The 13,741-nt window shown below is 42.2% G+C and overlaps 1 protein-coding gene across 17 annotated transcripts in view; it reads right to left on the minus strand.

Annotated features, from left to right (window-relative positions):
• Positions 1 to 1,822: 1,822 nt before the first annotated feature.
• LOC4813429 (phosphatase and actin regulator 4) overlaps positions 1,823 to 13,741 on the minus strand; it is a 114,509-nt gene continuing 102,590 nt past the window's right edge. For 6 of the 17 annotated variants that reach the window (XM_033383891.1, XM_033383889.1, XM_033383893.1 and 3 more), the window contains 7 exons: positions 10,646 to 10,912; positions 9,361 to 9,609; positions 8,658 to 9,081; positions 8,005 to 8,034; positions 4,199 to 4,554; positions 3,854 to 4,130; positions 1,823 to 3,249 (listed from right to left, as the gene is read on the minus strand). In XM_033383891.1, the coding sequence (XP_033239782.1) occupies positions 3,234 to 3,249; positions 3,854 to 4,130; positions 4,199 to 4,554; positions 8,005 to 8,034; positions 8,658 to 9,081; positions 9,361 to 9,609; positions 10,646 to 10,912 (1,619 nt within the window). In that variant the 3' untranslated portion in view covers positions 1,823 to 3,233. The remainder of the gene's footprint in view (positions 3,250 to 3,853; positions 4,131 to 4,198; positions 4,555 to 8,004; positions 8,035 to 8,657; positions 9,082 to 9,360; positions 9,610 to 10,645; positions 10,913 to 13,741) is intronic. The other 11 variants (XM_033383897.1, XM_033383887.1, XM_033383900.1 and 8 more) reach the window with 6 other exon arrangements.

A 13,741-nucleotide genomic window follows, 5' to 3' on the forward strand; every position in this document is an offset into this window, starting at 1 on the left:
TGTGAGCAAAGAAATATCTCTTTTTTTTCTGTAATCTTCTCTCAATATGTATCTCCACAGATAGTATATCCACGACCACAAAGCCTGAAATATATATGCAAATTCCTTAGACAAAAGAATATCCACTTGTGCGAATATACATTGAATTTTTCGTTTTGGTTTTTGTTAGTAATTAAATCTTTATTAAATCTCAATTTGTCGGTGATTATTATTCAATATTTTTCTTCTTGGTTTTCTTTTGGGGGGTTTTTTTTTTCTCATGGTTTCTGCTCTGTTCTTTTGTCGAGTTCTCTTTTGTTTTTGTTTCGATTTCTGTTCTCTGTACTCTCTTCTTTCTGTTATCTTTTCTCTCTCTGTGTGTTTTAGCCGCCAAAAATCTCTCCCTTAAGCTTATTCCGCTACTGTTTTTGTTTTTTAACTTGTATTTCTTTTTGTGCCTTAGCATTTTTTTGTCGAAATTTTCACAACTGTATTCGCTTTTTTTGACTTTGACTTTTACTCATGCCACGGGTGTTTCTTAGTTAATTACTAAAGAGTTTATCTTTTTTGTTTTTGGGTTTTGTATCTCATTGCAACGGCAACTGCAAAAATTGGCAAAGATGTGTCGAAAAATAGGGAATCAGATAGAATCAGGAAGGAGTACATATAACCAAAAGGCAGAAACTAATGGGGGCTGGTGGGGGATCTGGATCTGGATCAGGATCAGAAGGAGACCTGGAGAACCTAAAATTCGTATCTAGATAGCTCGCCTACTGTTCGTGGGTGAGTAGGAGAGTGGGGGAGTGGGGGAGTACGAGGGTTTCGAAACCGTCGCGACGCCTCGCTCTCTCTCTCTCTCTCTCTTTTACCCTCCGCCGCTGGTGCTTCTGGTTGGCTTCTTCTGGCTCTATAAATCGCTCCATAGAAAAAGTGTAAACTAATTACTATCCCATATTTTGATAGAGTTCTTTATAGTATCATCGGCTTATCATCATCATCATCATCGTCATCGTCATCGTTATCATCATCGCTTATCATCGTCATATAAATAGGTGTATACATATACAATACATATATATACTCGGTATTCTTCGGCCTCTGCTCTCTGGTATTTTTGTATAGTCATTAAATATGTATAATTTATTTATTTATATATATATATATGTATATATATATATATGTATATATGCAATATATATTGCTTAACTTTTGTTTTTTGACAATGCAACGCTTTGAAGCAGGAGGCAGACATAGAGATAGAGATAGAGAAAGAGAAAGACAGATTCATTCTCTTCTCCTCTTTTTCAGAGAGAAACCCAATTGGTGTTCCAAGCCCTAGCCAAAAAAACTATGATATATCCGAAGTATCCCCAGACATCTCCAAACATCTCCATGAAACACACAAGTCTTCGTTCGCTTCAAGTCGGTATTTTCTCGAGAAATATGAAACGTTTGTTTTTTTTTTTGTTTTTGCAAAGGAAGCGCCACTTTATCATTATCATTAGAAATAATTTTCCACTGGCTTTTGCCTATTAAATTTTTTGCTTTTTCATTTTCGTTTTTTTGCTTGTTTAAATTTATATGCTGTATCTGTATCTGTATCAATAGCTGTATCTGTAGCTGTGTGTCTGTGTATCTTACTAAGTGTCCAAACGGATTTCTTTAGGTTTTACGTTTCTTTAAGTTTAAATATTCACGAGCACGCGCGAGCATTTCAATTTGCATTTGCCTCAAAAATGTACAGTTTTTTGTTTTTTTTTTTTTTTTTGTCTTCTGGTTATCATATATATTTCTTTTGTTTCATCTTTTGGTTAAGTTTACTATTCTGTTGGAATGTTTTTTGTTTTTTTTTTGAGTAAAAGTTTTCAGTTTCCACTCCTGTTTTTTGTTTTTTGGGCGGGTTTTACAAAATAAATATTCATCAATTCCCATCATCAGAGGGGTGGATGTTTGTTCCATCTGTTGTTCCGCATTCTATCGTATTCTCTTGTCTCTCTAAAAAGTGTTTACGTGACTTTTATCTTAAATTGTAATTTTGTTTTGCTTCTTACTGGTTCTCTTCTCTCTAAAAAAAAAAATTACTTCATTCTGGGTCCAACTTTTATTCAGTTTATATTTTCCTGATATAAGAATTATTCATTTTTCCTCTTCATTTTTTCTTCTATTTAGTTTTTGAGCATTTTCTGACTTTTCCTCCAGCTATGCGATATTTTCTTTCTTTTTCTTTGTTTTTTTTTTTGTTTTTGGCGATATGTATGTACATGTTGTTGAAGAACAGAAGGAAAACTCAAGGGAAAACAAGGGGGGCAGCAATAAAACGAAGGGAAACAAACAAAATAATCCTACAAAACATAAATGTCTTTCGAAAAACTTGCATTTATTTTTCCGTATCGTATCGTATCGTATGTGGTAGTCTTCTCTATATTTTAATGTGTTGTTTTTCGTTTTTTGTTTTTGTTTTTAAATTTAAGCTTTTTACAATAATAATAATCATAGTTTTTAAAAATTAATGGTTTAGAATTCTCTCATTTCTGGGTTTTATCTTTTTATCTTTTCGTGTGTGGCTTAAATCAAAGTTTTATTTAAAAATGTATGGAAAGCAACAGTAATTGTAAATTAAGGCCTAAACTTTAGTGAATTTACTCTCAGCCATCAATTGGTTTGGGACTCTACCTTTTTTTTACTTTTAATTTTAATATCTTTTTGTGTGTTGTTGTTTCTTCTTCTTCCTCTTCTCGTTTTTGTTTTGTTTATATAATATAATACATAATGTGCCTTCAGCGCGATGGTTGGGCGCTGACAAAAGCGACTTAACATTTTTCTACACAACGAATCGACGAATCGGTACTATTTTGATTAACGTTTTCTTGACAAATCGGATTGGATATATCGAACGAAATTTATTTACAATTAATTTAATTAACAAATATAGAAATAGAGAAGTAGGTGGAACAAAACATAAAGAACTTAGAATTAGAAAAAAAAAAACTCTCAAACCTAGATTATGTTCTTGAATGTGGACTCTCTTTCATTTCTCTTTTCTTTTCTTTCCATTTTTTTTTTGTGTTTTTTTGTTGGTTTTTTCTTTGTGTATTTTACTTGAATTTACTATCTGGGAGGAAAACTGTTTTCTGCTCTTAATTTGTTGCCTTTAAATATTTGCTGACATTTTGATGTTGCATAAAATACAATTGTTGCTTCTTCTTGGGTTGCTTCTGTTGCAATTTGCTGGAAAGTTGCTGCCATTGCAATCGTCATGGCCTATGGAATCTGCAATAAGAGAAAGTTTTGATTAGTTTTGTGTGTGTGTGCAACACGCAGCAAGTTTATGGGATCGCAAAGTTTCAACAGAGCGGAAGGCTCGGCTCCCTGCTTTTGCTCTCCTGATTTGCTGCCGGGCCAGGCCAGCAGCAGACGTCGTTCAGCTTTAAGGTTGCTGGCCCACGAAAATCCAAAAAGCCATTACACACTCTTCTACCCAGAGAAATTGCAATGGAAATGGAAATAGAAGTGGAACCACCAAATCCTTTGTGGCTACATATCGTCCAAAAACGATGCAAGAGTGTGGCATGGCATGGAGTCGACTGCCACTGCCACTGCCACTCCCACATCCACTCCCACTGCCGCATGCACGTGACACTTCACTGGCCATTGGCATTGGCAATTTTTTGCTTGGCTCACTCGTTCATTCGCCATTCGATTTGGGCCACAAGGACATCCGCTACATAATTCAGTGGCCACCACCACAGTGGGGGATGGCGAGATTGCTTTGGACGCAGGAGAGCAATTTGCAAAGAGCCAATGGCAGCTGAAGGCGAGAGGTGGGCGGGCTATGCGAGCTAGGCAGGCTAGCGCTATATATACTGTAGTGTACCTCGTCAAATGCCGACTGCCCTCGTGGACGGCCATTTCGGAGGACTTGAACTCGTTCAGCTCCTTGCGTATGGCGGCCTTGTCCTTTGGCGTCAGTCTTGTCCATGGCTTGTCCGCCCGGCGATCGTAGTCGTGTGCCTGCGTCACCTCGATGTAGTCATTGAACCGGATGATCTTCTTCTCCTTGAGCTCCTCGACGGTGGGCCGAAAACTGAGCTTCCGCAACAGATACGACTTTTTCTCCTCCTTTTGTTTCTTCTCCTCGGCGGGTGATTGAGCTACAGAATACCGAAATTCAAAGGATTATAGATGATTCTTTTTGTTGAAATCCGCATTAAGTACTCACTTTTCAAGATATTACGCTCGACCAGCTCTTCGGCAGTGGGCCGCATCGAAAGCCGTCGTATGAGACGCGCTCCGATCGCCTCCTTGGACTCCTTGATCTCGTTGTCGGTGACCTGGTGCAGGATGTTGCGATTGATCAGATCCTGTTTGTCCGGCCGCAGTTGCAGCTTCAAGGACAGCGACTCCTTGCGTGCCAGCTTGGCCAAGCGCACGTTATCGTTATCGTCGTCGCGATAGACGATATGCCCATCGCTCTCGTCGCTGTCGCTGCTGCTCTCCCGTATCACATGTGAGGGCCGAGTGTTCTCCTTGTTCTCCACGGTGCACGGCAACTGGATGTTGAACATTTGCTGCCTGCTGCGGGAAAAAGCATCCAAGGGAAGGCACATTAGCTTCGTGGCGTTTTGGTCTGATACGATATTCTGTGATGCTCTAGCACTACGTCACGACACCGAAATGAAAACAACAGCAAAATAAGTTTACATTCATGCACACTTGTTTAACCTCTTTGTTATCTGGTTTGGGGGCAATCTGCCAGATTTACACTGCCTCAGCACATGCTCACACACGGATACTGCCACACACACACACACATGCATGCAGATGAAGAATGTGATGTGTTTTCTTAAGCTTCTGGCACTCTCGTTCTCTCAGCTCTCGCTGTTTCTCCCTCGTTCTACATATTTTCACTCGTTATATATTCTCTCTTTGCATTAGCTCTCGTTCTACTTATTTTCACTCGTTATATATTCTCTAGTTGCATCAGCTCTCGTTCTACTTATTTTCACTCGTTATATATTCTCTCTTTGCATCAGCTCTCGTTCTACTTATTTTCACTCGTCATATATTCTTTAGTTGCATCATCTCTCGTTATACTTATTTTCACTCCTTATATATTCTCTCTTTGCATCATCTCTCGTTCTACTTATCGCCTCTTGCTGTATATATGTATTTCTGATTCTCTTGATTCTCTACCATAATCAATCGTTCTTTTAGATTCAACTTTAGCTGCTTTCGTTTATTCAGCTCTCGTTCGATTGTTTTGCTATTCTGCTGCTCCCGTTCTATTTAACTTCTCTCGTTCTATCTGCTCTCGGCTTATCAGCATTCGTTCAGTCAGCCTGGGCTCTGTCTGATCTCGTTCCATCTTCACCCAAAACTCTCGTTCTGTCCGCTCTCGTTTATATAGCAGCCTCTCGTTATACCTGCGCCGAAGTTCTCGTTCTCGAATATCACAGCTTTTCTAATTCTATTTTCACTCGTTTTTTTTTGTTTTGTCAGCTTTCGTTCTAGTTTTCACAAGTTTTTTTTTTGTGTCCAATCTCATTCTCTGAACTTACATTCTATCTATCTATCGCTCTCTGTGGGTTACATCCTTAAAGTTTTTGTTTCACCAAGCCGAAAAATGCTTATTTTTTCACCTCTTTATTTTCCTTGCGCTCCCCACTCACTCGTTGCTGCTGCTGCGGCAATTTTGTTTTCCTTTCCTTTTTAACGGCACGTGGAGTGCACATCTGGCTGCCACACACTACACACACTCTCGCTCGAGAGAGATAACCACACACACACATAGATACAAAAGCACACACTGCCGAGCATATAATATGCAAAATACATGCATATATGTACTCGTATGCGGCGTGTGTGGCGTATGCGGCGTATGTGTCGTATGTGTTTGACTTTGTATTGTACTTAAAGCTGTCGTCGTTTGGCTCTCGGCTTGAATCTCTTTCGCCTTGAATGCCATATCCTGTTTGCCAGCTTCCGCCGCACTTTTGGGGCGTTAATGCCAAACACGATTGTGGATACAAAAAAAAAAAGAAGAAAACAAGAAAACAAGAGTGCTGCCATGCACTGCGTGGGAGTGACGCAACCGGTATACCCCGGGGAGTACACACAATAGTATCTCTCATAGCGATTGTCATTCTCATCCGCATTCTCGGAGGAAGTTCGTCCACTTCTGGCATTGGCATTGCCATTGCCACTGGAATGGTAGGAAGTCACCTTTTTTTTTTGTGGCTCGAGCTCGAGACAAGCATTGCTTCAAGTGCTTATGCGATGCATTTTTTGTGGTCAGGAAAAAGATACAAAGTACTACTTGATACTCTGTTAAGTTCTTTCGGTTTTGTGGGTTTTGTCTCTGTGTGTTTGAGACAACTCAAAAGCTACTCTAAAAACCAATTGGTTTACTTATGTGAATCCATATGAAAGTTTATGAAAGTTGAAGAGTACTTCTTTAGGCAAAAACTTTCCTATTTCAATATCCTCTATCCCATAAATATGTCAAATCAACAGATACAGCCGCTTTGGTGCTGCACCTCCTCATATGCAGTATTCTATCAGGCTCGTATGTCGATCCATTTAACATTCCCTCCCCAAACGAAATTGCTTCATAGTTCGACAGATCCATAAATTGCACTCAATTGAGCCCCTGCTAGTACCCGTACCCGTACTCATATGATAGATATCATGGCAGGGAGACAGGCATTCGGGCAGACAGGAAAATGTTTTCCCAGGCACGTACTGGGCCATGGCATGGCCTGGCATGGCAGGCTTCTGCATTTACGCTTTGTTGCATCTATTTTACATATTTCCTTCTCAACGTTTTCTGTGTTGGCTTCTTTTTGCAATAAACTGCATAAATTTCGCTCATGTGAAGAGAGTGTAGGGAAAACCCTTCTCCCGTTAAAGATTTTCTACTTCAGACGAGAAAAGACTGACATATGTTACGATTCTATGGCTCAATATTTGGTGTTGGAAAACACTCGCATGTGCGGGCTCCCGTCTGCTGCTGCTGGTGTTTTTTTTTTCCTCCTTCCTTCAATTTGAATTCAAATTTCAATCCATGGCTTTCGTTTGAACGCCTCGGGTCAAAAGTTTAAAGGCAAAAGTTTTTGGCTAATGCACAAAAAAAAAAAATCCCCAGAAAAAAAAACTTAAACTCATTTCCTGCTTTTGGGTTTCATTTTTTCTTATTCTAATTTTCTTTCATACTTTCTGGTGTTCTGGTTTTTATGCATATTTCGAATGTGGAAAATATCAAATTAAAACAGGCAGAGTGAGAGAGAGAGAGAGAGATGTAATTTGAAACAAATTCTTATTTGAAATGAAACATGCAGAAGGAACAGGAAACAGGACGTCTCCACTGTCGAGTAGGAGTATAGACAGAGTCAAGGAAGACGGAAAGAAACTTTTACGAGAAACACACACACAGATAGGGGGAAAATGTGTTGAGTACTTGAGGAGGATCTCGAAGAATAAGAAACAAGTTTCCTCTTCAAAACAACACAGAAAAAGTAAGTTAGTAATTTAATATTAAACAACAAAAAAACAACAAAGAAGAGTACGCAAGTAGTTTTCAGCGGTACAGTGTGTTCTTTTCCAGTGTGCATGTGTTTTTGTGTGTGTTTCAGTGTTGTAAAAGTTGAAAAAGAAACTTAAACACAAAAAATTACTACAGAAACGGATGTTGGAGTGTTTTAGAAGTGCAATGGCGCGGTAGAGTGAGTGGCAGAGATAGGAGCCGGGGGTAAAGCCGGGAATTCCATTTGTATTTTGTTTTGTGATAGGATTACTGTACTGGTGGGGTGGTGGGAGGGTTGCGGGGGGTAAATGTTACACAACAGCACACATAGAAGGAGGCATAGAGGGACACAGATAGGGAAAGATGCATGTGTGTTGGAAAGGATGTGCACTAAAAGCATTTTGCATACGTTTTTTCGAGTGTGTGTGGGGGGTGGGGGTTGGGGGTTGGGGGTCACGATTTTGTTTCTCACACAAATAAATTATCTAAAAAAAATGGTTTACCATATTCTAATCCGTGGTCGTAGTATTGGCCTGATTTTTGTCGATCAGAATAGTAGTAGGTTGTAGTTACAGAAGTGGACGGGGGGGGTTTGTTGGTTTGTTTGTTGATTGATTGTTTGATTGATTGATTGAACGTGTTCGTACGTATCAAATATGATGTAAAAGAACAAACACAGTACACAGTACGTTAGGGAGTGGGCGGGGCGGGGGGCATTAGGAGAAAAAAGGAGAAGAGAGAGAGAGAGAGAGAGAGAGAACAAATTGTTATATAGAAAAATCGTTCAAGTAACAAATTGAAGAAAAGAAAAATAAATTTCAAAAAAATAGACTAAAATAGAGAGGAATTTTTTGGGGGAGAGGGAGGTAGGCGGGGGTGGGAGATCAGATCTTTTGGTGAATAATACAAGTTTTTCTTTTGGGGGAAAAAAAACTACCAAAATATGTGAGTGGTATTCGGAGGCGGGGGAGTGTAACTGGGAGTTAAGTGAAAAGTAAACAAAAAACCATACAAAATATGTAAATGCTACTTGAGGCAGGAAGCGGCCTTCCCGATCAAAAGAGGTCCCATGGAATGGATCCTTCACGATTCCACGGGATTCCTTTGGTACAGAGGAAAGCCCCCCTATTTCTGGGTGTACTGCTGTTTTACTCACTTGAGCGAATAGTTATTCCCTGCCGCATCCTGGCGCACCACCAGAGGCCGCTGGCTGGCCGATTGCTGGGCCGCTGCTGCGGCGGCTGCTGCCATGGAGCCGATGCCGCCATTGCTATTGGATATGGCCGCCGCTGTGGCTGCACTTTGGCCACCGCCACCGCCGCCGCCGCCGCCGCCTGGTCCGCCCCCATGATGGTGCTCCTGGGTGGGGGTCACGGGCGTAGAGGCGGAGGCTGGCAGGGCGCCGCCCTTCTTCTTGAGGGCCGATTTGAGAGGAACTGCATTTGGCTTTGGCTCTTTGGCTGGAATTTCCTCAACGCGTTGGGTGTCCATCATGCGGACATGATTGCCGCCGGCACCGCCACCGCCGTATGGGGCATACTCGTCGTCCGAATCGAGTTCGTCCTGATCGGGATCGTGATCTGTGGGGCGATTGGTATGGATTATGGCATCAGTAAGGCAAGTAATCAGCATGCTGGGGTCAAAGGTTATGCGGGGCTGGGGGTGGGGATGGCTAGGGACGGGGGAGGGTCGTCTCGGAGCACTAGCATAGGTATGAAGTGCGCGTTTTTGTTCTGAGGGGGGGTAATGAGCTAATCAAAAGGTGGGAGGGGTGTTGGGGGGGTGGGGGGTTTGTCTGGGCTTGGTTCTAGGGGGTTTCAGAATATATGTATGTGGAGTCCCCTCATCGATCGATTTACCATCATAGTCATAGTCCTGCTGGTAGTCCTGATCGTGTATGGCGCCTGGCCCGTGCGGTCGTCCAGCGATGAGCGTGGGGCTCGGCGTGGAGAACATTGGCGGCGGTGGGATCGGTCCGATCTCCGACAGCGGTATCGGCGGCTCTGGCAGTTCGCTGAGCATCACCCCCGGTGGCAGCTTGCCGCCCGCATACGGCGGCGGTGTGCTGCCCGGCGGACCGCCTACCATCTTGCCGCCATCGTCGCCATCTGTGGGTGGGAAATCAAAAAATGTGTTTGGGAATCGTACAGCGAGTGGTATATTTTTCACGAGAGACAGCGAGAGCGAGAGCGAGAGCACTGGAGGAGCGAGAGAGGATAGAGAGAGCGAGAGCGAGAGAACTGTTCCTTGATTCTAGCCAATAAATGTGTGCGTGTGTGTGCGTGTGTGACCGTGACTGGTGGGCTGGTGAGTGTTTTGGGTTGTGTGCGTGTGCGTGTGCTTTGTGGCTCAGTGTGCGTGAAGTTTCTGGGGCGAACGAGGGGGAAAGAAAGGCTGCGGGTTTTCGATTGAAAATAGCTTATAAAATGTATCGATCATTAATCGATTGTAGATTTATCGTAAATGCAAAGGTATCGATATATTTCGATAATTTATGAGTATATTTCTATTATTTATTTGTTATCGATTAATTCAAAATTCAATTCAATCCAATTCAAAAATTTATGAATATATTTCTATAATTTTTCTTGTTATCGATTAATGTATCGATCTAATTAGATTTTGTTCTGAATATATTTCTATAATTTATTGATATTTGGTTAGTTTATCGATATATTTCGATAATTATCATCTCCATTAGAATATCCTTTGAAGATAGCCCTGGTTCTTGTGATATTCCACTACTTTCGGCTAGTAACATTTGGAATTCTGTTCGAAATCCTATTAAAATTTATGGAAAAACTAACTAAAAAACTTTAAGATCAAGAAATCTCCGTTTCTAGACTACCAAATCGATAAAGTTGTTCATTTTTGAGGGTCTGCAATGTGCTAGATATTGAAATATTTGCAATCTTTAGGCTTTCTTTCGGCATTCCCTCTCCCATTCAATCTCCTAAGTGAACCACCGTTTGGTGGTTCACTCATTTCGATTATGTGTATCTTCCTTTAATCATCTTTCAATCGGTTGCACAACCCTTCTGGTAGCTTCTCCCTCCCTCGCTTTCCCGCTGAACGGATTCTCTAGTTCTATGAGTATTCAAAGGATATTCATTCCTCTTGTGGGGGGCGTGGGGGTGCACTTACACATGTGCTCGTTGTGGTAGCAAATATTGACTCCTCGGCGGGTCAACTTATTGGCGCCGCCCAATGTGTTGGGCCTCTCCATTTTTCCATCCACCTGGTGATGGCCGCCACCGCCTCCTCCTCCGCCGCCGCCGCCGCCGCCACCGGGTGGCGGTAGCATGGAACCCTGACATTGCGGCTGCTCGATGTTGGGCGTGGATATTGTGCCGTTGCCACCATGTTGCTGTTGTTGTTGTTGTTGTGCATCAGTCTTGTCTTTTCTTGGTTCTGCAGAAGAGAGAGAGCGAGAGAGAGAGAGAAACGAATGAGTATAAAGTGAGTAAAGAGTAAACTAATTTATAGTTAAAAGAGTATGCCGTAAATCCACTCGACAGCCAACCAGCCAGCCAGCCAGCCAGCCAGTGTGGTGGCATGCCCCACTTGACACAAGCTTTTACTTTAATTGTCGGTGGTCAGAAAACAGTTGGCCGGCAGTGGAAAGTCCTTTGGGCCAGTGGAAAATTGCCCTGTTCCCTGCCCCTGCCCCCACAGACCGCTTGCCACTTGAGTGGCCACAAAGCCAAAGGATACACATGTCCTTGGTCTGTCTCTCTTTCCGCTCCTCCCCCCCAAACCACCTTCTGTGGTGCCCCAGTGGCCCAGTCGTTTCGGTCATACATATATATATTATTTTTTTAATTGTTGTTAAAGGTTTAAGTGGTCTTACAATTACGAACCGCACTCTACTATGCCACTTTTCGGCCATTTATTTCCATTTCAAAAGGTACACGAAATAATGAGAAAGAAATGTTTACGATCGCACCGGAAACGGGTCCAAAAATTGTTTGTTCCCCCCCCCCCCCCCCCCCAAAAAAAAAAAAAAAAGATTTCTTTCGGAAAATGTCTTATTTTTCCACACACAATTAAAATTCTTCCCTTAATAGACATTTTCCCACATTTTCGAGAGGCGCACACACATGCCCATCGCAAAGCAATTAAACAGAAAATGCCAAATAGATTTTCCCACATTTTCCTTACACTTCAAGACAGTCATTAAATGCTGATCGGTTGACAGACAGCCCAGCCGCAGAAGATCCACCAAAAAATATTTATGGCCTAAGGAGCAGCCACGATATGCGAGTATGCGAGTATCTGGCGGAAAATTCACTGCAAAAACCATCACGCAATTAATTGGCACTCGCGCAAGGGGTGGGGGGAGGGGCACGTAGGAGAGACAGGGGGAGTAAGACATCAAGCAGTGGGAAATTAATGTGAATATTTTCAACAGTCCCCACCCCCCCCAAGCCACACTCATTCTGTGGGCAAATCGGTAGTGAATAATCCCACTAAAAATATTACGATATTGCATACCAATTTATATATTTATAAATTTTTGTGTTTTTTTTTTTTTTTGTGTTAATCAAAGCATCTTTTCTGAAATACGCAGCACAAATTGAGAGAAACTGCAGATACATTCACACAGATACAGATACAGATACAGATAGAGATAGAGATGATGATGCCTCTACTTATAGTGCGGATCGTTGGATGCCTATTTGAAACAGATACAAATTCCGTTGGCCCAATGCCAGACAGAGGCTACAGAGAAGGCAGAGGCTGGGGCAGAGGCTGGGGCAGAGGCTGGGGCAGAGGCTGGGGCAGAGACTGAGGCAGAGACTGAGGCAGAGACTGAGGCACAGACAGACGCCCTGACGTGTTTGCCTAAATATTTATTTCTAAACAACAACAAGAACAAAAAGTAAGAATATTCCCGCATTCATTTCTCGTTTTTTGTTTGACACCAAAAGTTAATGAAAATTGTTTGTTAGAAAAAAAAGAAAAAACAACAAAAAAACACACGCAGGCAAGATTTTTCATGCATCAAGTTCATGAAAACACATTTGGGGGAAAGGAAATGCATATAATATACAAAGAAAATACACGAAAATAGTAGAGGCAGGCGTAGATATTGTTTACTTATCTGTGGAAAATGAATGCAAATCTAAACAAATTTGAAAGCGATATGGAAAGCAATTAAGACTGCAAATCAATTATGCAAATGGGAGATGCCTCGGTTCATATATCAAGGAGGAGAACGCCACTGACAGGCAGGACAGGCAGGACAGAGGACAGGGGACCGGCTGTGGGTCTGGCTATCTTTGGGCCACAATCTACAAGACTTTCTTTCAGAATTCTCCAGACAATCTTTGTGGGCTAATCTGCAAGTGGCTTTCATCTCTGCGAGAGGAAGGTAAAGTTTTCCTGGGGTGGGAGGGGGGGGGCTCCCCATCTATCTCTTACGTCTATCTTCGCTCTCTCTCGGTCTGTTCTTTGGCTGAAACAATGCGCACCACTAATGACATTAATTAAGCAGAAAGTTTGGCCTCTAATTAGCAAACACACAGGAACACGATTGCAGACAAACACAAACATGGCCAAAAGCATTACCCACTCTCTGCCTTTGTTCCTCCCCCCACCCCCCTCTCTCTGTCTCTGTCTTGGCCAAGCAGCCGACACTTAAGGCCGAACTCTAATCAATTATCGTTAGTGTTGGCTGGCAATTACAACGGGATTCGTGTCGGTAAGTGAATGGCCAAGGACAAAGGCCCAAAAGAGGTTTATGCGGTGGCCAAAACGAGGCATAGCTGGAGAAATATCATTTTTCATAGAAAATTGATTGAAAAATCAGAAAACAGGGCAGCCTTTTTCCTTCCAAATTGCCTTTCAAATTTCCCAATTTTCCAAAACCCGTTTTAAGCCACCGCATAAACAGATTGAAAGACACACAAATTGTTAACATTTTTGCATAATTTCCGAGGATAATTAATCGTTCCTTTCCCCTCTATCTCTCGCTCTCCCTTTGCATCCTGCCACAACAATAATTTCATTGAAATTCTCACAGCATCGCGACATCTCTCTCAGGTATAAAGCCCATCGAATCGCGTGTGGGCGGCACAGTGTGACGCCAGATGGGATTTCAATTTTCATGTTAAACGTAATGCAGAGATTTATTTATAATTCAGGATGCCCCAAAGTCAAATGACGGCTGGCAGGACCCCCCTGCTCCCCTTCTCCACCACCCGAAAACAAACAAAACAACAGAAAAGCGACAGCACG

This window comes from Drosophila pseudoobscura, chromosome X (assembly GCF_009870125.1).
Source record: "Drosophila pseudoobscura strain MV-25-SWS-2005 chromosome X, UCI_Dpse_MV25, whole genome shotgun sequence".
Lineage (NCBI taxonomy): Eukaryota > Metazoa > Arthropoda > Insecta > Diptera > Drosophilidae > Drosophila > Drosophila pseudoobscura.